Source organism: Melanerpes formicivorus, unplaced genomic scaffold (assembly GCF_026170545.1).
Source record: "Melanerpes formicivorus ecotype bairdi unplaced genomic scaffold, bMelFor1.0.p_v2 SCAF_23, whole genome shotgun sequence".
NCBI classification, from domain to species: Eukaryota; Metazoa; Chordata; class Aves; order Piciformes; family Picidae; genus Melanerpes; species Melanerpes formicivorus.
Genome location: NW_027142375.1, coordinates 5,693,588 through 5,714,438, shown reverse-complemented (window position 1 = coordinate 5,714,438; position 20,851 = coordinate 5,693,588). Strand labels below are relative to the sequence as shown.

At 40.6% G+C, this 20,851-nt stretch overlaps 1 protein-coding gene across 3 annotated transcripts in view; it reads right to left on the bottom strand.

Annotated features, from left to right (window-relative positions):
* Positions 1–20,851, bottom strand: part of HIBADH (3-hydroxyisobutyrate dehydrogenase) — a 95,236-nt gene that overhangs the window by 8,924 nt on the left and 65,461 nt on the right. For all 3 annotated transcript variants that reach the window (XM_068152378.1, XM_068152379.1, XM_068152380.1), the window contains 2 exons: positions 5,441–5,574; positions 4,804–4,880 (listed from right to left, as the gene is read on the bottom strand). In XM_068152378.1, the coding sequence (XP_068008479.1) occupies positions 4,804–4,880; positions 5,441–5,574 (211 nt within the window). The remainder of the gene's footprint in view (positions 1–4,803; positions 4,881–5,440; positions 5,575–20,851) is intronic.

Sequence of the window (20,851 nt, the reverse complement as noted above, 5' to 3'; positions counted from 1 at the left end):
CATATATAACTGACAGTTAAAATTAGACATATATTAAATTCAGTTACTGAAGAAGTCCTCTGTCTTCCACTGTGCCCAAAGCTTGTAATGGTCTGAAACCAGCTAGAATATACAGTAATTGTCATTCAGTGAGAGTCTATCCTAGAAAGTCATGCTTCAGTGGAGAAGACTGAGTTTCCATTTGAAATCAACAAATTAATCCAAGACAGGTATCTGAAAGGGCAAGTTTAATAGGAAGCAGCTACTGGGCTCTCAACCATGATAAAATGTTATTGCTGTTTCCCTGTAAATTGGCTGGGAACATATGATACTCTCTGCATAAGAGCTCCACTGCTGTTCAGGAGATATACTGCTCAAGCTATCAAAATGATGACAGTCTGCCAGTCCCCATAACAACTTGCCATTGGATGTGGCAAGAGCTTGTGCATGCACGTGTGAATTTACAATTACCAAAATGTTCTTCTCCCTTATAAGCAGAAAAGAAGCCCATGTATTAAATGTACTTATAATAGAGCAAAAACAATTGCTTCCTTCAAATCAATGCTTCTTCAATAACATTTCTAATGAACTGAACAGCAGAAACTCAGCAATGGACACACATACAGAAAACAACAACAACAAAAAAGGTTAGATGGTTTTGGCCACTGCTCAAAACACAAGTTTTGTGCTGAGCTTTTGACAAAACCACCTACTGAAATTTTCATACACTCCACCAAAAGTTCAGAACAGACAGAAAAATTGGAATCTCAAAAAATTGTGAAGTTTAACAACTGAAGTAGCTGAACTGTTGAGACTTGTCCATCCCGGGGTGCTTCACACAAATGCCTTGTGAAGTTGCAAATATCACGTAGAACCTTAGGACCCTTCTACCACAGCTTAAAACCAACTTTGCCAATGGTGTTTTAAACAAGGTAAGGTGCTTTGAAATGTCATTACTAACCTTCACAAGACTTAGTTACAGCCCCATTCTGAAGGCAGCAGAGCCACTGTGCTTTAGGAGGAGTTATTTTTCAAGCATTCGTTCTAAAATTTGCAGTGGGAATGGGCCCAGGGCTAATCATCCTTTAGCCTGCAGCATATGCTCCTCTCTACACTATTGACTCCTATTTCCACTGATGTCCTTCATCTATAGGCCCAGGGTGTTCACAGAATCCAGATCTAGAGAACAAAACTACCTTTGGACTCAGCATCAGAAGGCCAAATTCCTTTACCATATTTTCACTTTACATATCCAAAAAAAGCCAGCAGCCATAAATTCATACACTCATAAAAATTGCTTAGGAAAGAGCTATATTTGAAGCTTTCGGCATAAATCTGGGTGCCACTGCAGTCTCCCCATACAGACATGGCTTCTGCTGTTGGAAGTACAAAAGCAGTTTTGCAGTGAGGTTATTGCCATAGAGCTCTAACTGCTCTCCTTAGTCCTTTATTTCCCAACCACGTTAAGCAATCTTGCTCTGTCTTCCCCAAGTCCGTGGCAGGCAGTTTCTGAAGGGACCATAAACTGCCTGACAGGCAGCAACTTCCATCTGACCTAAATACAAACCAGGTATCAGCAATATTTCATTTTCAAGCTTTATTTTGCTAGTACTAGGCATTCTTTTAACTGAGCCCCGAGTTGCAGTGAAACGAAGTTACTGACACTCAGATGATCAGCAAAAAGAAAACCAGTCTCTGGCTGTGGACAGTACCATGCAATGTTTTTATTTCCTATTGGTGAAATGTACATGTGGTCTGCATGTTGGTTTAACACAGTAAGTCACTACACTATTTTGCAACGTGCAACATTCTCCATTAAACTGTGGAGCAAAATCTGCTGAAGGTTTTTGCCCTGGCAAGTTGCACTATCACACCGGGGGGGGGGGGTGGGGGGTGGGGGGTGGGGAAGCAAAAGGATAATACAAATGCCACACCTTCTTACTTCCAGTAGCAACATTCACAAAGCATCAGGAAACTGATGGGATAAAAAAACCCCAAACATAACAAACCAAACATTTCAGTGGTCAGAACTCAGGGTGGATTTCTTTTTTGGGGAAAAAAACCAACCCAGTTACAGAATCTAAACCAAATCACTTCCAGTGAAAACAGATTAGTAAATGAAGATTATTAGTGAAGAAAGAGGATGTTAGAGTAAAGCAGAAAAGCAATATAAGGCAATGAATATAAATGCAGAAATATATATAGTAATACTGCCTGCTTGTCTGGGAGGATATTGTGGAGTTTTTGCTTATTAATGTCAGTTTTCCCTCCTCCTTACTAAATCCTATGCTGCTTACATTGGAGTTTGAGAAATTCTATCATTTCAAATACATAATAAAACAATAGCAGATATACTTTAAACATCCTAAATGAATAGAACAGTAACTCTGCTTCAGAAAATGAAAATTTAGGCTCAATGGTTTATGAAAACATTAGAGAGTAAGTGGTTTATGAATGGAATTAATTTCACACTGTTTTGAAGACTTAAACTCAGAGCATATATTGGTTTCTGGAAGGTGCTGTAGTGTGACTTTCTGGTTACATCCAGCTCAGTGAGAAATATTTTGAATAACTAATTATCCAAAGTTCCTATAACTTAAGATTTAAATGATGCAGCAGATATACACAATGCATGACATGAAGCTATTTTATATTCTAACTAGAAGTTAAAAACATGTCTAAGTTCCACAATTCCTATTAGGAATCTCTTAATTTTCCAGTGTCCTTTGCCACTATTAGGTCAGAGTCAGACTTTCTTCACCAGCTATGCATCAATCTAATAAACAAAATTCAGCTCCCTACTCATTCCAGACTAGGCAGCCATGGTATCCTTTGCAGACCTGGATAAAAACGTCTAACAAATGTATTAATGTAGCAAAACTTCTAAACTGGAGTTACAACCATCAATTTGTATATTAGTAATCTGTACACACCAAAAGTGGAAAGCTCTTGGTCTAGTTACAAGTAGAAGTCATCTTCTCCAGGATTTAAATCACAGCACATTAAAATCAATGCAAGGGCTCTAAATCACTTCATAAGGCTTTAAATTACTGCCTCTGTCTTAAACCTCCCTCATGCAGTTTTGAACTAAATGAGATTTTTCTCTTTGTACAAGTCAGGTTACAATCAGCAGGTTTCTTTTACAAGTGCAGATCCTTTCTGATTACTGCCATTGTAGGGTGGGAAGGTTTGTATGCTGCTTACAAATGCTGACTATAAATTCAGCCAAACTTCAAGCTGGAAAAAAAAGACAACATGGAAAATGAAAATTCTAAACAGCTTAAAGCTATGGTGACTGCAGACATCAACCCATTCTGCACAGGGCTTATTGCATGCCCAGAGTATCTGTCTTCCAAACACCTTGATTTTATTTTATCTTCAATTTTAAACTCTAACAGTTCCTAGAAATGTAGATAAAGATATAATGAAAAATCAGTTGCATATGCTTTATTAATTGAAGCATGACTTAAAAATGAACCTGATGAAAGCTTTACACTACACTGGATTACAATAGTTGTAAACAATGCTACTGTTTTTATTATGGCTTGATGCAGACATGCTTCAGTATCTTACAGACTCGCAATTTTAAAATGTAAATGGTACGGGATATTGATAAACCAATTAGCACTGATGCAAAGCAAATTCCTCTTTTATCTCAATTACAACATGACAACTTAATAGGTCAAGACAGTCTAACATCTGAGACAAGGGCAATTCAATAAAACAACTGCATCTTGATATGGTAATTAAGAGGAAATGTGAATCCATTACATTGCCTCATATATGTGCACATATGTAGATGCTCTTTTTTATTTATTTAAGCAGTTGATGCCCTCTTGCTGTTTTTATAGTGCATCAAATCCACACCAACACACACTCTAAAGCCCAGTTGATAAGTATTTACAGGATGTGTAGCTTCAGCAGGACAATTTTGAGGATGCATCTGAGCAGATAAATAATTCATGGGGAGTCCTTAAAGCCACACAACTGCAGGATAATCTCCTGAAACACAGGACTTCTCTGTCTATGAATTTGCAAATTATTTAGATATGGCTGAAAGCCTTCATGAAAGGTTCAAATATTGTGATACTGAACGGGTACTTGCATGCACTCTTTGGAAAAACAAAGCAAAATAAACAGGCTACAATTGGAAAGGAAAAAAATACTTTGTTTGAGTATGCTGCCACTTACAAGTCAGACGTACCACCTGCTAGAAAAGAAATGGCACTCTCCTCATTGACCCGATGGGAAGCAGAGCATACTCCAACTTTTTGACAAAGGAGGAGTTTGGGCAATTAGGACAAAATGCAGCTGAACAGAAAGGTAGATGTTGTCTTTTTTTCCTCTTTTTTTGCCTTTGATGTTGATTTGATACACACACAGTACTGGAAGTCTTACTTTGCAATATAGTTGGGAATAATTTAACAAAGTAAACGAAACCAACAAAAGCCATATGGGAGTATCATTTTCTGACTATAATGTACATTAACTTAGAATACAAACAAGAAGTTACCTCTCTGCTATCTCTGCGTGTTTGTAATGCAAGACAAATGTTATTGTGCATTGCATTAGAGTAGAGCAAATAAAGTTTAAACTTCAGATGCAGAATGCAACAGTCTGTACAGCCAACACAAAACAATAGTCCTGTTCTGCACAGCTCTACTTTAGTTAAATAATATCTTTAGCATGCTAATGGCTTTACAAAACTTCTGACAAACGTTTATCTATGTTATCTAATCATCACTACCTCAAAAGTCAACCATATAACTCAAAAAATGTTAACATAAAAAATACTTCAATCAAACACAAAAACATCAAACAAACCTGATTCCAAGATTCATAGCCTCAGCAGTTCCAATCATGCTGATGGCCAAGAGCATGTTGTTGCAGATCTTTGCAGCCTGAAAATAAGTTAAACTGTCAATTAGTTTCTGTATTTTCATAGACCTGATGTAGGAATCTTCTTTAACCAAGTCTGGGACAGCAAAAAATATGTTCTGACAACTCTCTTCGAAAGGTACCACCAGGAAGCACAGATCTACAATAGCATAAAGTCAATGAGAGCTGCCCTGTGGCTTCTTCAAAGGTGAGGAAATACTTTTTTGTCTTAGTACAGTAGTTCAGCTAGTGTATGTGGCACATAGAGATTTTTGGTCTTTCAGAATGTTCAGTAAATTCTAATTCAGAAGAAACAAAAACAAAGTCTGTCCCTCTAAGAAGCCTCTCAACGAGCCAATGTGGAGAAGTACCAGGTCAGATGTTTTGGTGCTAAGCTATACAACATGCTGGAGTAAAGTACCATGAGGTTATTTTACAAACACACGGTTGAAAACAAGTAAACAAGGAAAAAATATGAAGACATATTATTATGCATTTAGTTCTGGATTAGGCATCATTAAAGAAAAACAAAGCAACAAAAATACAAGACTGAGATAACCAGTAACACCTCAGGAGACATTACCTGTCCAGTTCCAACCTCTCCGCAGTAGATCACATTAGAACCCATGCATGTCAGCAACTCTTTGGCAGCATTAAATTCTTGTTCCACTCCACCAACCATGAAAGTAAGGTTTCCAGCTCGAGCAGCTCCAACACCTGAATCAAGGCAATACTGGATTTAATATCACTATTTAAAAATATCCAACAAAACAACTTAAGTAACCTATCTTGCTAGTAAGAAATTTATGTACTTACTACTTCACTTATGATAAACCTCTGTTCAAAGGTAAGCCTACAGGCCCAGTACCAGAGATCTTAATAAAGCCACCTTATCCTTCAGGCATACTGATGGAAAAACAATTCAGAAAACTGCCAGTGTCACTCTTGATAGTTTCACATGAAGAAATAACTCTTCCTGAAGCTCTGCAAACCACAAAATTCACCGTACCTGACTTAGTAAATACGGTTTCTGTTGTGTAAAACTACTCTTCACATGTGACTACTGACAAACTACTGCTCAAAGTTAACTCTGCATTTATCAGCTTTTCCAAACTGAGACTGATTTTTACCAGAGCTTCCTGACTTTCCTGTCATTGAACATCTTAAAAGACTAGAAGACACAAGTATACAAAATAAAACCTTCTGAATCTCTGCAGTTTATTATGTCTCTCACCTGAAGCAAAATTTTACTTCATCTGAAAAAATTAACACATATACAATGATATAAAGAACTATGAAATTAAAAAAAAAGGAAGTAAACATTATACACAAACACAATATTCACAGTTTTATTCCTCTAAATAGAATAGAATAGAATAAACCAGGTTGGAAGAGACCTTCAAGATCATCGCATCCAACCCATCAACCAATCCAACCCACCTAAACAACTAACCCATGGCACCAAGCACCCCATCAAGTCTCCTCCTGAACACCTCCAATGATGGTGACTTCACCACCACCCAAATCTGTCCTGCCTTCACCACAAGCCAGTAAACACACACTATGGGTCATTGATTATATAGTTCCTAAGCACAAACCCAGCACATTTTTCATGTGGTATTTATCACCTTCATGTAGTATTCTATTCTTTCAAATAAGACTAATTCTGCTATGGAATACTCATACATCCTTAATCCCCAACATTTCATGGGTAGAACTGGTAGCAAAATTTAAACCAAGCCGAGCTTCCTCACTTTTTCACCTCAGCAGGGAGCACAGCCACTATACATTCTTTGTGCTACGCATCAAAGTTTGGCCTACTACAATATGCAGCTGCAGATAACAACCTACTTTGAGAGTAAACCTGCTCAGGTAGGTACAGTGTTCTTACAAGTAGAATGTCAAAGTGAAACAATTTGTTCTTACTTCATGTGGCAAACTGGGAGGCTTGGCTGATACGCCTGAAAGCTCTGCGGCCACTCAGCGGGACTTGGACAGGCTGAGAACTGGGCAGAGAGGAACCTAATGAGGTTCAACAAGGATAAGTGCAGAGTCCTGCACCTGGGAAGGAATAATAAACTGCACTAGTACAGGTTAGGAGGTGATCTGCTTGAGAGCAGCCCTGTGGGGAAGGACCTGGGAGTCCAGATGGACAATAAGTTATCCATGGGACAGCAATGTGCCCTTGTGGCTAAGAGAGCCAATGGGTTCCTGGAATGCATTAAGAGGAGTGTGTCCAGCAGATCGAGGGAGGTTCTCCTCCCCTTCTATTCTGCCCTGGTGAGACCTCACCTGGAATATTGCACCCACGTTTGGGCTCCCCAGTTCAAGAGGGACAGGGATCCTCTCGAGAGAGTCCAATGGAGGGCTACGAGGATGATTAGGGGACTAGAGCACTGCCTTATGAAGAGAGGTTCAGAAACCTGGGACTTTTTATTCTGGAGAAGTGAAGACTGAGAGGGGATTTAATAAATATTTATAAATCTCTGAGGGTTGGGTGTCAAGAGGGATGGGAAAGGCTCTGCACAGTTGCTCCCTGTGATAGGACAAGGGGCAATGGAGATAAACCATGACACAGGAGGAGGAACTTTTCACTGTGAGGGTCGCAGAGCACTGGCACAGGCTCCCCAGAGAGGTTGTGGAGTCTCCTTCTTTGGAGACTTTCCAGACCCATCTGGATGCATTCCTGTGTAACCTGTGCTAGATTCAATGGTCCTGCGCTGGCAGGAAGGTTGGACTTGATGATCTCCAGAGGTCCCTTCCAACCTCTAACATCTTGTGATCTTGTTTCTACAGTAAGTCTTAAGGCTGCCCTTCAGCTACGGTTCTTTGTCATCCACCAGCTACCATAATAAACATTAATAGATGTTTCTATTGAAATAGTTTCCAGAGTGCAACTGGAACAGCCTTCTCACTGAGCTAGGTGTTGTGTAGCAACAAGTGAAAATGCACTCATAAAAGCTTCTCAGCTGAAGACACAGATTCTTTACAGAATAAAAATACAATCTAACCTCAAACAGCAAAAAAGTTATTGTTAGAAATACACCCAACTTAAAACAAGCCAATTCTGTTTACCTTGTTCCCCACTAATAAATGTAACTATGCAATAAATTACAATGGAAAGAGAAAAAAAAATATAAGGCCACGACCAACCCACGACAGCAATCATGTGTATGCACAAGAAGTTCTGGTAAACTGGGCAACCACAGCAGGCTAATCATAACTTCTCTCAACTTAAAATCTTAAGCATGTGTAAAAGCTGTACCACAGCTAAGGAATGAAGTGGTCAGTGCTCAACACACTTCCCAACATCAAGGGCGGTTACAATGCAGCTCCTCACACTGAAGAATTTGAAGAATTTTTGTTTGCTTTCCCATAAAAATGTCAACTGATGCACTCTTTGCAACTGCTCTGTGTGACTATGTCTACAAATAGCCCATTCTGTATCTGTCAAGCACTGATTTCCCCCCATCCTGCCTTCCAACATGCACCACCTTTTGAAGTCGCTAATTTCAGGCAAATTTGACAGATCAAGGCCCCAAAACCAGCAGACACCTACCAATTATGGGAAAACAGGCAATAGAGGAAAGAGGCTCCCACTGATGGAAGCAGATGCTGCTCAACCTGTACTACAACCTAGAATCACAAGATTGCTGGGTTTCAAAGGGACCTCTCAAGATACTGTAGTCCAACCGCCCTGCTAAAGCAGGGTCAGCTGGAGCCCATTGCCCAGGACAACATCCAGCCGGCTTTTGAATACCTCCAAGGATGGAGTCTCTGTGGCCTGTCTAGGCAGATTCTTCCAGTGTTTGACCACCCTCACAGCAAAAGAAAGTGTTTTCTTCAGCTTCAGATGGAATATCATGTGTACTAATTTGTGCCCATTGCCTCCTGACCAGTCACTGGGCACTATTAAGAAGAGTCTACCTGCCTCTTCTTCATTCTCTCCCATCATGTTTTTATATACAACAGATAACATCCTTCTCCATTCGTCTCTCTGTGCTAGTCTCAGCTCTCTCAGCCTCTCCTCATATGAAAGATACTCCAGAGTCTTCATCATCTTCATGGCCCTTAGTTGGACTCACTCCAGTAAATCTGTGTAATTTCATGTACTGGTGACTCCAGGACTGGAGCATCCAGAATCACTCTAGTCAGATCCACTGCTTAAAAAACCCGAATCCAATCCAAACCAGTCTATATATGCAACACTGTTGAGGTACTGAAATAGGTAGTTATCAAGATCTTCCTGCTCAGTTTGAGAGACACCCTGTTTGCAGCCAATCATCCACTTGACTTGGAACAACTCCTCCCCAGGCAACTCACAGGAACTGTGTTAAGAACAAAGCCTAGATTTAGAGCGAACACAAACAGGTCTTTGTCATCTTGTTGGCTACCAGTTTACTACTACATGACCGCAAAGATTGCTACATTAATAAACACAATGATTTTCATTCCATTCCTCTAGCTATTTTTATTCAAACCACATAATGGCCTTTACCACTAATCCTGTGATCTGACCTGCAGCAAATTAAGTAGACAATTTAAGTCAAAGCTTACAAACAAAATCCAGTACTATCCATCATAGGTCAATAGCCTTGTATCTAGATTACAGACTGCTAAATAGCTTCAGAGAGTCATTTATTAGAGCAAAATTAATGCTGACAATACTTTTCAGCTGGTTAATCTTCTGACAGCTGCACTCTCTCACTTGTTCAAACACTTACATTTCAAGTAGGAAAAAAAATAAATTAGTTGAGTAGAAAAAAAAAAAAAAGAGCAATTTGTTTTGTAATGCAGAAGGCCTGGAAAATCCTCATTTTAAAAACAAAAACCTGTTTACTTCATGGTAAATTTTATCATCTAGGGTTCTTGCCAACTATCAGCTGTTTAATCAGAATTAAACAAGCAATGTAGCAAATCTATAACGCTGGCAATTAAAAGGATAATTTGGCTAGAAGTCTAGGAGTACAAGAACTGCAACTTCAGCTAAAAAGAGAAGTAAGAAATCATGACACAAGAATGCACATCTGGATCTCACAATCACAGGTGCCATACCAACAACACAAACCAACAGCTTCCCACACTGAAGAGTGCAACGGAGAAAGCAGCGCAGCTAATGTCATTTTGGAAGGCTGATGATTATTTTTCAGCTTTTAATTTTTTTGGAAAGAACTCTTACCACCTAAGAGAGTGCTTTATGTACCACTGGTGATTGCAGTCAAAGGGCCTTCAAAATACAAAAAAAGCCTCATCTTCAGGGAATGGGTTTTGGAGAAGCTGTATTTGTGATTACCACGTGTAAGGTGTCCTCCACTGCAAAGAAAGACTGCTGGAGCCCAGGGCTGCAGTCCTATGCTCTGCCACTCTAGAATGATCTCCTCACACCCCTGTCTAGAATCCTTTAAGGAGATCCCACTAGCAGATCCCACAGAGTAGCTCAACTCAAATTAGTAGGTAATAACATCATCACATTTTTTCTCAGATACATAAACTGACAGGATAAATATGATCTAGATGGTGAGAGAACAAGCAAAAAAATGAATGTGGGAGAAAGCATGATGAGGACCATTTTGCCCTTTTTAGAAATGTTTTGGGCTTCTTGTGATTGTTTTGGGTTTTTTCACATGAAGAAATTCTTCACAGAAAGAGACATTGGCCATTGGAATGGGCTGTCCAGGGAGGTGGTGGAGTCACCATCACCGGAGGTGTTTAAAAACAGACTGGATGAGGCACTTAGTGTCATGGTTGAGTTGATTAGATGGTGTTGGGTGCTAGTTTGGACTTGATGATCTCAAAGGTCTTTTCCAACCTGGTAAATTCTGAAGAGTTAGAGAGTAGCACTGCAGTATGACAGAACATAGTTTCATAGTTTCATAGTTTCATTCAGGGTTGGAAGGGACCACAAGGATCATCTAGTTCCAACCCCCCTGCCATGGGCAGGGACACCCCACACTAGATCAGGCTGGACAGAGCCTCATCCAGCCTGCTCTTAAACACCCCCAGGGACGGGGCCTCGACCACCTCCCTGGACAACCCATTCCAGGGTTTCACCACTCTCACGGTGAAGAACCTCCTCCTCACATCCAGCCTGAATCTCCCCACCTCCAGCTTCATTCCATTCCCCCTAGTCCTATCACTACCTGAGATCCTGAGAAGTCCTTCCCCAGCCTTCCTGTAGGCCCCCTTCAGATACTGGAAGGCGACAATTAGGTCTCCTCGGAGCCTTCTCTTCTGCAGACTGAACAGCCCCAACTCCTTCAGTCTGTCCTCATAGGAGAGGTGCTCCAGCCCTCTGATCATCCTCGTGGCCCTTCTCTGGACACGTTCCAGCACCTCCACATCCCTCTTGGAATAGGGGCTCCAGAACTGGACACAGTACTCCAGGTGGGGTCTCACCAGGGCTGAGTAGAGGGGGAGGATCACCTCCCTCGACCTGCTGGCCACACTTCTCCTGATGCAGCCCAGGATCTGATTGGCTTTGCGGGCTGCAAGTGCACACTGAGAGCTCATGTTGAGCTTTTTGTCCACCAGCACCCCCAAGTCTCTCTCCTCAGGGCTATCCTCCAGCCAGTCACTGCCCAGCCTGTATTTGTGCCTGGGATTGCCTCGACCCAGATGCAGGACCCTGCACTTGCTCTTATTGAACTTCATGAGGTTGGCCTGTGCCCACCTCTCCAGCCTGTCAAGGTCCCGCTGGATGGCCTCCCTTCCCTCCAGCGTGTCTGCTGCACCACACAGCTTGGTGTCATCAGCAAACTTGCTGAGGGTGCACTCAATGCCACTGTCCATGTCCCCCACAAAGATGTTGAATAAGACAGGTCCCAGGACTGATCCCTGAGGGACTCCACTTGTCACTGGCCTCCACTGGGACATGGAGCCATTGACAGCCACTCTTTGGGTGCAACCATCAAGCCAGTTCCTTATCCATCTAGTGGTCCACCCATCAAACCCATGTGTCACCAGTTTGGAGACCAGGATGTGGTGTGGGACAGTGTCAAAGGCTTTGCTCAGGTCCAGGTAAACGACATCAGTTGCTCGCCCCTCATCTATTAATTTTGTCACCTGCTCATAGGAGGCCACCAGGTTGGTCAGGCAGGATTTGCCCTTGGCAAAGCCATGCTGACTGTTCCCAATCACCTCTTCACTATTCTTTTGAGCGAGCAGTGACTCCAGGAGGATCTGTTCCATGATCTTTCCAGGCACAGAGGTGAGACTGACTGGCCTGTAGTTCCCTGGTTCCTCCTTCTTGCCCTTTTTGAAGATGGGGGCAATGTTTCCCCTTTTCCAGTCTGTGGGGACTTCACCAGACTGCCAGGACTTTTGAAATATCTTGGGGATCTTTTGAAACATCTTGGGGATGGGTGTCCCCTTTGGGTATTAGAAGGTTTTGGACAAAGATCTGAAAAATTACTTTTCTTTTAATCAGAAGAGATACATAAAAACCTGCTCAAGAGTCCTGTTGCAGCTGGCTGAGTTACTTGTGGGACAAAGATTAGTTCAATCCACATGCTTCTCACTTTGACTGTCAATGGATTACTCAGTGAACTTTCTGCAGAGGAGTTCCTGAGTTCAAAACTTTAGATGAAGATGTGAATGGAGGTTTAGAAGCCCTCACATGACAACAGCAAGTGGTTGCAAATATTCTGGGGCAGTTTGGAGATGGCCTCAAGTTTTTGCATCCAGGCTGGGCAGCCTAGGTCAGTAGCCATCCTGCCCTTCCATACTCACTTTTCTCTGCTTATTCAGCAGTATTTAACATGCTGGGAAAAGCCTTGTAATTTGTCACTGAGATGTTTCCTTTTCAAAAAATCCCCAAAAGGTCTAACCTCTATAGATAGATCATTAAAGCAGCTTGGTTTCAATCACTTTGCTTATTAGTAACAACACAACTTGCTAGAAAAAAGATGTTAATGTAAGGATGTAACATAAAAGTAGCTGCTTTTCATTTTGGTTTCATCAGTATCCATAAAAAGAGCTGAGGGCAGGTGACTTAAAGAGAAGTGGTATTACAAGGCTAAGCATTACAGCACTTTCACAGGGGTGATGCTGAAGACAGTTACACTGCTGGAAACACAGAGCACTGCTGGAAAGACAGAGCACCCAAGCATACCCATGTGCCAAAACACAGCCACGGTAGTGTTGCACCTGCAAATTAAAAAGAGATTTAAAATATTTGCTGACAAAGTTGAGAAGAATTACTGAGACAATGAGAAGATAGCTGTTACAGAGACTCTGAAGGGCAAGCTGGAGATGAAGGCTCTACCATCAAGAAGCTTAGACAAAACCAATCTGTTTTACCACTTGTCTATTCAATGTGTGGTTTTATCGAGCAATTTTAACAACAAATCTTGTGATTTAAACTAGACTCAAAAGAAGCCCAGTGCTAGAGTTTTAATCCTTTTTCCTGTTTTGTAATGTCATACCATCAAGTCTAAGAGTTGAGGCTTTGCTTTGGGAAGCACAAGGGAATACTGGTCCTTTATTCCAATATTTTTGCAAACAGGCAGCTTAAAGGGACTGCAGTCACCTCAAACAAGCAGTCTCTTGTCATATTTGCTCTCTTATGCTAGGCTGAACTAGAGAACCTTGTGTATTTGTATCTTGTGTATGTCTGTGTGGTTTTAAGACTAAGCAGGTCTTTTTAAGTACCTGCCAGCTCGCATGAAATACTTTGTCTCCTGCAACTTGCAAGAAGTTAAACCAAGATACACAAGGAAAGATTAACTGGAAAGGTTACTATCAATTTACTACATGTATAAATCCAAAACCAATTAAAAGGCACGTATAAGCAAGCCCAGCTACAAATCCCTACTGGAAATTAAAGGAGAGTATTTAAAATAATACTATAAATTTCAAATAGCCACAAGGAAGCTACTTTATAAAATATAAATACGGTATCAATTTTTTCCCCCTACTTGTTTCATAGGCAACGTCTGCCATCCTCAATGTATCCTCAGGAAACAAGTAAATGGAGCAGTCTCAGAAAAAAAACACCCAAACCACCCACAACACACCACCACTCAAAGGGCTTGTGTTTCTCCCCATTACAAAAATCAGTGTCAAAGCTGGACCTATGAAGCTATTCTGCTGCTGTATAACTAAAACACAGTAAATCACTTAATTTGCTCAAAAGAACTTAAATGTTTTAACCAGCCTGCCATCAGTGGAGATAAAGAAGAGGGCCGATGGGACCGGGCTGCAATGTGAGCCGTCTTTAAAATGCAATTGTTCTAATCATTTTCTACAGATGCAGCCTCACAAGGGGCTGCTGTCACAGGGACCATTTACGACTTGTTATGGTGTCTCTATTGTTTACCAGCGACATTCGCTAAAAAGGCGACAGCTGGGACAGAAAGCTGCTCCTCAACGAACAATATAATCCCGTGAAAGTAATCAACAAATTTAAGGGTGTTAATTAACTTTACACTTTATCATGTTCAATTAGTTGTCCTTTCTCGAAAAGATTGCCGTGCACAATCGGTTTAGAGCGTGCCATGTTTGATTTGTAAGTGATCACTGTTTCTGTTTCAAAGTCCATGTCAGATGTTCTCTTGGGTTTTGGTGACACAGATGAATGGCTCTGCACATGTTAGGGGGTGATCTGGTTTAACATAAACCAGCATAGCATAACCCCTTGTTAACAACGTACCGCTGGCCTTTCTGGAGCAAGAAGAGGAACGCCCGTGCACCGGGGCGCACACAGACGTGCACCAAACCCCTGCGGCAGCGCCACAGACAACGAGCCCAAGTTTCGGTTTTGCTGAAACGCAAAGACACCAATAAATGGGCAATTTTTCATCATTATATCTCAAAGAAAGACTTGTCTTTTAGGGGCACGCTTGGGATCATTTCTTCCCAGCAAGGTCCCTAGTTCTGCCGCATTATGCGCTAGGCACAGGCGCCTTTGTACATTTTACATAACGCATGCTGCCTTGCCTAATGGCAGCTGAGCAAATGCTGGGTAGACACGCTAAGTTCTTGTGTACATAAAAGTCTGTGGTGGCTTTTAAATGCCTCTACTGCATTTATAATGGCAGGGGTTTTACAAGAAAGCTGAATTAATCTATTATTAAAATTTGCCTTTTCCCCCTTTAACTCACTGTTTCTGCCTGCTAATGGGACAAGGCAAAGCTCTTGATGAAACGACAACGCACTTGGACCTGTGCCTTAATGAAAGTCATTGCTGTTTCTCTCTTCTGATAAATAGAGCTTTGCATCACCCTACCTCATAAACCAGTGATGATTGAACAGAAATGGAAATGGAGGTACAAGTCAGTGCTTTGAAGAGTAATACAACGAGCATTCAGTTTTACTCCAGACAAAAGCATGTTTAAGGAAGAAGCAGGATCTCTTTTACGGCATAATCTAATCATACAGTTTACTAGATTATGGCTACACAAAGAAAAAAAGCCTAGTGGATTTTTATTCTGCAGCAACAGGCAAATTAAACACACATTATCATCATTATTTAAGCAGTTACATTGTACATAAAAGCAAACAGCAAAAAAAACAACCCACCCATTAAACAAAACAAAATAAAAATGCAAGGAAAACCCAACGGAAAAGTTGTTAACTCTGAAAGCTAATAATGGACTAGGTTAAATATTTAAGAGGAAATTATAGACTGTATCAGAAATAGCTGAACCCACAAAACAAAGCGGTAGAAAACATTAGTGTTCTGCTAGGAAGAAGATCTGCAGGGAGAAGGGAAGCGGTCGATAGATCCTTAAATTGGACGCAATAGCTGTTCTATCCCAAGTTGGCAGCTGCTACATTTGCAGACCTGGTTCATTATTTACCCATAATGACCATCAAGCTCCAGTCAAAGTCAGATCACAACAACTGTCAGCAGCTCTTTTAATTAGCCTTGTTTGAATTCAGATAAATATCACAATGGCCCAGCTTCTGCTGAAAAAGCAACAGAAGACTGCAAGGAATAAGCTGCTCTGACTTCCCAGCAAACAGTATTCGGAAAACGTCCGGAGAAGAGAAGTTTATTTTTTTTTCTTAATTGAGGAAGGAATGGCAATGTCTTCATTATTATTTTTCCTTCACACAATATTCGTATCACGACCTACAATTCCTGTTTATGGGCAAATTTGTGCATCTCAAATGCCAACTCAAAGCGTTCCTCCACAATCTAAAAGGTAAACTTCAAGAGGTGGTTTATAGGTACTAATTAAATCTCTAAACTCTGAAATCATATGTTTTGAAAAACTGAATCAGAATTAAGGAATGCACATATTAACAGGGTTATCCTCTCTCCTAATTTATCTCCTTCTGTTTGTTTATCCTCAGGGAACATAATCCTCTGTTGCATCAAGCCACTCTCATTCTCCCTGTGTCAGCAGCAGAATAATAATTCCCTCCTCCTCCTCCTCCAGCCCCCATCCATAAGCACAGGCAAGAATGAAGACGAGTGGATCAGACTGTGTGCATCAGCATTAATGCTCTATGCAGCTATTTTCCTAGCAGCAGCAGAGGCTGAAAGAAAGATGCAAGAGAGGTGTGCAATATGCTACCTGTTCTGGGCAGCCCAGCATGAGAGGGAGTAATTAAACAGATTTTGCCTCCTAAATAATATCAAAGCAGAAGATGCAGCCAGAGACTGCTTTAATAGCCTTTCTTTAGCACATTACCTTGCTGTCACAGGGCCAGGTCCCTGTTTTGCAAGGTGCTGTCCAAAGACAAAAGACAGTACCAAACTCCATCTCCACATGCCAATCTGGAAGTGTTGCTCTACATGCAAGGATCCTTAGGGGCTCCAAGGAGAACATACATAGGGATTTACATGAATCATGGTACATGTGTCCAAACAATGGGTACATATGAGTGTTACAATAGCAGAGGGCACAGGGAAAATTATGTAAACATCATCAGCAACTGAAGGTAGAGAGCAGTATAGAGAGAAGGATAAAGATCTGATTATACAAGATAGGCTAAATGGTAATGAGAAGCTTTATCTTTTAAAGGAAGTCCTCAGTGGTATTGTATAGGGATTAGTACTTAAACTTGGCAGTGGGTGCCAGAGTAAGAAATCTTCAGTCTGATTTAGATGTAATACAGAAGGATGCCAAAATAGAGAAAAAAAAATATGCCCTCTCAATAAATCATGCAAAAATTGAGTAGAAGCTGTTGTTAAGGCAGTTTAATATGAGGCAAATGCCCCAGGAAAATTTTATGAGACAGTATTAAGTAGCAACTGATGCCTCCAAAAGGATTAGCCAAAGAAAATGAGTTGCAAAAGGCAAATACACAGAGGATACTTTTGACTTTTTCAACAGAAGTACAAGCTGAAAGGCCTGGTGAGATGGTTCTGCCTGCAACACTTCAAAAAAGAGTGTAAAAAAAGTGTTACATTTAGTTCTAGTCAGGTTAACAGCAAAGAGTAATATCAAAGCGCCCCAAAAGTTACCAAGTAAAAAGGTTAGCAGCATTGCAGTAAGAAAGGAAATAAAGTATGACTGATTAAATTATTTGCTTATTTTTAACACCCAAAATACTGTATCAAACCCACTTAAAAACAGTAGACCATGCCACTCATCTTTCCTATTTTCTCCCTTTAATTCATACTCCACCATAAAAGCCCTAGACAAGAGGAAAAGTGTTCTTGCTGGATTTATCTCCTCCCTTACCCTTCCCTAATGTTAAGATATATGGTCTAAATCTCGTTTGGGACTGCAGACCTACACAAAAAATATTACAACCTAACAGGAGAATTGCAAGTAGCTACAGTTGAGGACAGCAAAACTAACTGCACAGATCTTAGCACAGTTCAAAACAAGCATTTCAATTGATTATTTTTTTTCTTTATTTATGTGAACATTAGCAAGAAGGCTGCACAGAGAGTGAAGAACAGGAGGCACTGTAGTCCACATATCCAAGTTTCAAAGAAGGCCAAGACAGTCCAAATGTAAAGCATTATGCTATCTGGCTAATCACTGCAACAGCATCAAACACAAGAGAAACAAAGAAAATAACCCATCATCTTCTTGCCCAGCACTACTGTTTGAATTTCTAATCTTTTAGAGAAAGTCTAAAAATGAAACATAAGCATGCAGACAGCTTCTCAACTATGTGGGCCAGTGTTAACTCTCCACACAACTAAAATTTGGCAGACAGGTCCTAGAAAAACTTCCATCTGGATGAGGCTGCAAGTCCCTGAAATGAAAATTCATCTCAATTCCGTAGTGCAAAAACGAGAAAATGTGTGTTTGGCATTAGAAAGGTGACAGAGATGCATATTTTAACACCTACTGAGGTCATTGTAACCCCACTTTCTTCAGAAGCTTCCAGTCCATGAGGAAAATCAGCAACCAGAAAACAGACTACTGTGGGACTATAGAAGAAAAACATCAAAGGGATGGAGTCTTCTAATGTCCTCTTAGAAAAAGAGAAGGTAAAATCCCAGAAGAGCTGTTTTGCCTGCTCTGACTAGAAGCCATAGACAGTATCAAAATGAACAACAAACATCAAACCTCCAAAAAGCTTAAGGGTGGAATAGCAAAAGCCACAAATAGAACAAACAGTTGACCTTGGCACCACAACTTTTCATCTCATCTGTTTTGGCTGAGCAACACACATGCAAATTCACGGCCAATAAAATCAGACATGTGGCCAACCTTGCTGAGCTCTGTAAAGTACAAAAACCATTAGCCATGCACCACCATGTTTGCAGATTTTGCTAGTTGAGCTTGAAAGTCTCTATCTAGAAAGTATGAAGTGCTTTTTGCCTTCTAACTTCACTCCACCACAAAATGCAAGCATGGTTACACAGCATCGTGGAACATATACATAATAGCTGAAACCCTTTTGTTGTAAGAGAAAAACATGAACCTTTAAAAGAAAAAGAAACCAGGAATTTTACATGCTGTTGCTTACATATTTCTCCAGAATCAGTACAACTGTAACAAGATATTAATCCCAATTTTACAAACTCAAAAATACTTGAAATGCTTTAGTCCTGGATGAATTTCTTTACCACATTACCACCACATAGACCCCCAAAAGCAACAGAACACTGCAGCATGGATTTTTTTTCCCCTGAATAATGAAGACATTAAAAACATTGCTTCAAAAAAAAAAAGCCTTAAAAAAAAAAATCATACTGATCTATGTATTTAAATTGCATTGCTCAACAGGTATGGGTCCAAGTCTCCTTGTATTCCTTTGGAACACAAGCCCTATGAGGAGAGGCTGAGGGAGCTGGGGCTGCTTAGCCTGGAGAAGAGGAGACTCAGGGGTGACCTTATCACTCTCTACAACTACCTGAAGGGAGGTTGTAGACAGGCAGAGGTTGGTCTCTTCTCCCAGGCACCCAGTACCAGAACAAGAGGACACAGTCTCAGGCTGCGCCAGGGGAGGTTCAGGTTGGATGTTAGGAAGAAGTTCTATACAGAAAGAGTGATTGCACTATGGAATGGGTTGCCCGGGGAGGTGGTGGAGTCGCCGTCATTGAAGGTGTTCAGAAGGAGACTTGATGGGGTGCTTGGTGCCATGGGTTAGCTGTTTGGGTGGGTTGGATTGGTTGATGGGTTGGACGCGATGATCTTGAAGGTCTCTTCCAACCTGGTTTGGTTTATTCTAATTCTAATAAAGTTTTGCCTCTTAGGAGGCCAACTGGAGAAGCCTAAAGTTATGCAGGTAAATTTCTACCGATGCATTTGTTAGTTGTTTCCTGTTACAGAAGAAAATTGTGAATGGAGAAATAAATCAAACAGCATTAAAATGGAGTGGAACAGCACAGCATACTTATTCCTAAGCATTTCTGCTTTATCTAAGAGCTGAACATGTAGTGATGTCGTATGGAAATCCTAAGCATTAGAGCAATATTTGTATTTAGAAGATTAAAAGAGCACCTAGCATTTAATAGCAGGAATCCAACACAATTGAAAAAGAAAAGAGCAATGTATGGCCAGATAATTTGAAAAGAAACCAATTTCCAGTTTGTTGTTTTTTTTTTTGCTGGAGAGTTACCCAGCTGAGAGTTTTAAATAGGAGAACTGATACAGCTTTACCAACCGAAATTGGAAAGAAAGGCGTAAAAAACAGGACTGAAGACTGGGCCGCGCTGAGCATTTTTAAATGAACTTCTGAACCTTGTCCCCTTAAAGTGTCATCAGTGGTATGAGATCAAGACTTTTTTTTTTTTTTATAATTGGAACCACCATCAGGGTGCATTGCTTCAGATATGTCTGTCCTTTCTGCAAGTGCTTCGGCATTGAACTTTGCCTCTGGAGGCAGTAAACAACCCACACAGTCTTTCCGCTTCTCCTTTAAAAACAAACCAACAGCGTTTTACTTTTCAGCATGCCTAACTCTACATCCACAAAGTAACAAAGCATTGTCTGCTGCCCATTTCCAGCATATTCATAGTTAATTCTTGGAGCTTTCATTTGGCACTGAAAAGGCAAAGCAGAATAATCCTGCAAGATGACAACTGCGAGCAAACCAGCCTAAATTGGGAAGATACAGAGCTTCCATTTAAGGAATCTTTTCGTTATAAGGCCCTTCCCAGTTCTATTTCCTTCTCAAGAGATCCTCTGCACACAATTCTCTTCTGCAAAGCAGATACATCTCTTTCAGAGAACTAGATTTAGCATTGCCCTCCAGCCTAAAATGCAATGTACTTTTCCAGTGTTCTCAAATATACTTGATGCCACTTATCTGATGAGTTCAAATGCTTGTCATGGAATTAAAAGCCATGCTTCTTTAGAGATGAACTAATTCTAAGCTTAGTATAGAAATATTTTTTTTTTAAAGAGACAATATTTTTATCATTATTTTTATTGTTTCAGGATGAGCACATGCAATCATATGGTTTAAATTTACAGATCTTGACATGCTCCAAATGCTCCACTTTCATGAAGCAAAAACACATTTGCATTTTTAACTGCACAGAATGACAACTTAAGAAGACCTGCTATAAAATAATTCATCTACCTCTTCCCCTCCCCACTAACTGTGACTACTCCGATGCTATAACTTAAATAAT